The 2115-nt window shown below is 50.3% G+C and overlaps 1 protein-coding gene across 1 annotated transcript; it reads right to left on the bottom strand.

The window, feature by feature from the left end:
• Positions 1 to 110: 110 nt before the first annotated feature.
• On the bottom strand, positions 111 to 1952 carry LOC104959274 (atrial natriuretic peptide receptor 1-like; the record flags this gene model as incomplete). The annotated part of the gene is made up of 3 exons (XM_010787140.1): positions 1880 to 1952; positions 698 to 1446; positions 111 to 301 (listed from the first exon to the last, which is right to left on the bottom strand). Coding segments are annotated over exons 1-3 (945 nt in total), but the record flags the coding sequence as incomplete, so codon positions are not given.
• Between the last annotated feature and the right edge of the window lie 163 nt (positions 1953 to 2115).

The following is a 2115-nucleotide window of genomic DNA, read 5'->3' on the forward strand; positions in this document are numbered from 1 at the left end:
GACACACACACACACACACACACACACACACACACACACACACACACACACACACACACACACACACACACACACACACACACACACACACACACACACACTAATAATACCCTGAAAGCGAGCTTGGCCGCCTGGTCGTCCTCGTCTCCTCTGAACCACGGCCTCACGGGGCCCGGACCCTCTAAACCTTCAGCGAACAGATCAATGAAGAAGAAGACAAAGTCCTCCAGCTCCGCCCCGTCCTTCAGGAACTGAACCAGAAGAGAGCGCAGGATGTCCCAGGAGCAGCACACAAAAACCACTGAAGAAGAAACAGATCAATGAAGAAAAAGACGTACACCACTAAAGAAGAAACACAAACACCACTGAAGAAGAAACACAAACACCACTGAAGAAGAACAGATCAATGAAGAAGAAACACAAACACCTCTGAAGAAGAGACACAAACACCACTGAAGAAGAACAGAAACACTATGCTCGTAAAAACTCAAAATAAAATAGATGAAGTTGCACCTCATCTTATTGTGTGATTAAATATACCTTGTTGTTGTATTTATAAAAACATGCTTTGTTCGGGTAAGGGGTTACACACACACACACACACACACACACACACACACACACACACACACACACACACAGATTTGTTGCAAAGTTCAGAACAGGAAGTGTAGGATAGCAGAACAGGAAGTAGTACCTCTGCCATGGTCCCTGATCTCCCTGACGCTGGCCCGGATGTTTAGGTGTTCTAGTTCTATAACATGTTCCTTCACAGTGAGGTTCTGCTGGCCCAGCCTCAGGTACAGCCCCTCGGCAGCGAAGTAGCACGGCCGGTCGTTGTTGGCGTCCTTGTTGTCGGTGTACACCAACATGGCATGATGCCTCCAGCTGAACGCCTCCATCAGAACCTCCCCCATCTCGCCCAGCTTCTGATGGGTCGGCCCGGTGTTGGTGACGGAGCCGTACACCGAGAAGCCCGTTGCCCGTGCTCCGGCCGTCACCATGGGAACGCCCCAGTGCGTAGTGAAGCGCGCCACCGGAGAGGAGGAGTAGTCACAGCCGGGACCGATGAAAGCCCACGGGTCGAAGGCCTGTTTCAGGTCCACCGCCATCAGGGGTGCCATGGAGTCAGAGCAGAACCCCGCACGGTTCTCCGAGCTGCGGTGAACCAGCCGCAGGACCAGAGAGGAGAGGAGCTCCGGGTCAGAGTTCACCTGCCGCACCGCCAGGTAGAGAGCCGGCGCCACGCGAGGCCACGCCCACGCATACTCTGTGTTAGTCAGGGGGAGGATGGCTGCTAGAGTCACCACCTGCAGGGAGGAGGAGTTATCAGCTGACCCAGAGCAGGCTGCTGATTGGAGCAGGAGGAGGGGGAGGAGCCTCATGGGGAGGAGCCTCGAGGGGAGGGGCCTCAGGGACTTCATGACGAGCAACCTTTCAGATGAGCTGAAACACACAACCCTTTCAAAATAAAAGCGGATTTGATGGATGTGTTCTGCTTTACAGTATCTGTGTACTTCATGCAGTACTCTCCACATATATACTAGGTTCTGTGTACTTCATGCAGTACTCTCCACATATATACTAGTATCTGTGTACTTCATGCAGTACTCTCCACAGATATACTAGTATCTGTGTACTTCATGCAGTACTCTCCACAGATATACTAGTATAGTGTACTTCATGCAGTACTCTCCACAGATATACTAGTATCTGTGTACTTCATGCAGTACTCTCCACAGATATACTAGTATCTGTGTACTTCATGCAGTACTCTCCACAGATATACTAGTATCGTGTACTTCATGCAGTACTCTCCAATAGTATCTGTGTACTTCATGCGGTACTCACATACTAGTATAGTGTATTTCATACTCACCACATATACTAGTAGTGTACTTCATGCAGTACTCCCATGCCTACTCACCACAGATACTACCCACGGTACACACTCAGATGTCCCGGTGTGTCTCAGACACGGAGAAACTATAAACCCCGGTGTTTGAGGGACATTTTGTTTCCTCCGTGTATCGACACACACACACACACACACACACACACACACACACACACACACACACACACACACACACACACACACACACACACACACAC

Source organism: Notothenia coriiceps, unplaced genomic scaffold (genome assembly GCF_000735185.1).
Source record: "Notothenia coriiceps isolate Sejong01 unplaced genomic scaffold, NC01 NC01_scaffold00030202, whole genome shotgun sequence".
Taxonomy (NCBI): Eukaryota; Metazoa; Chordata; class Actinopteri; order Perciformes; family Nototheniidae; genus Notothenia; species Notothenia coriiceps.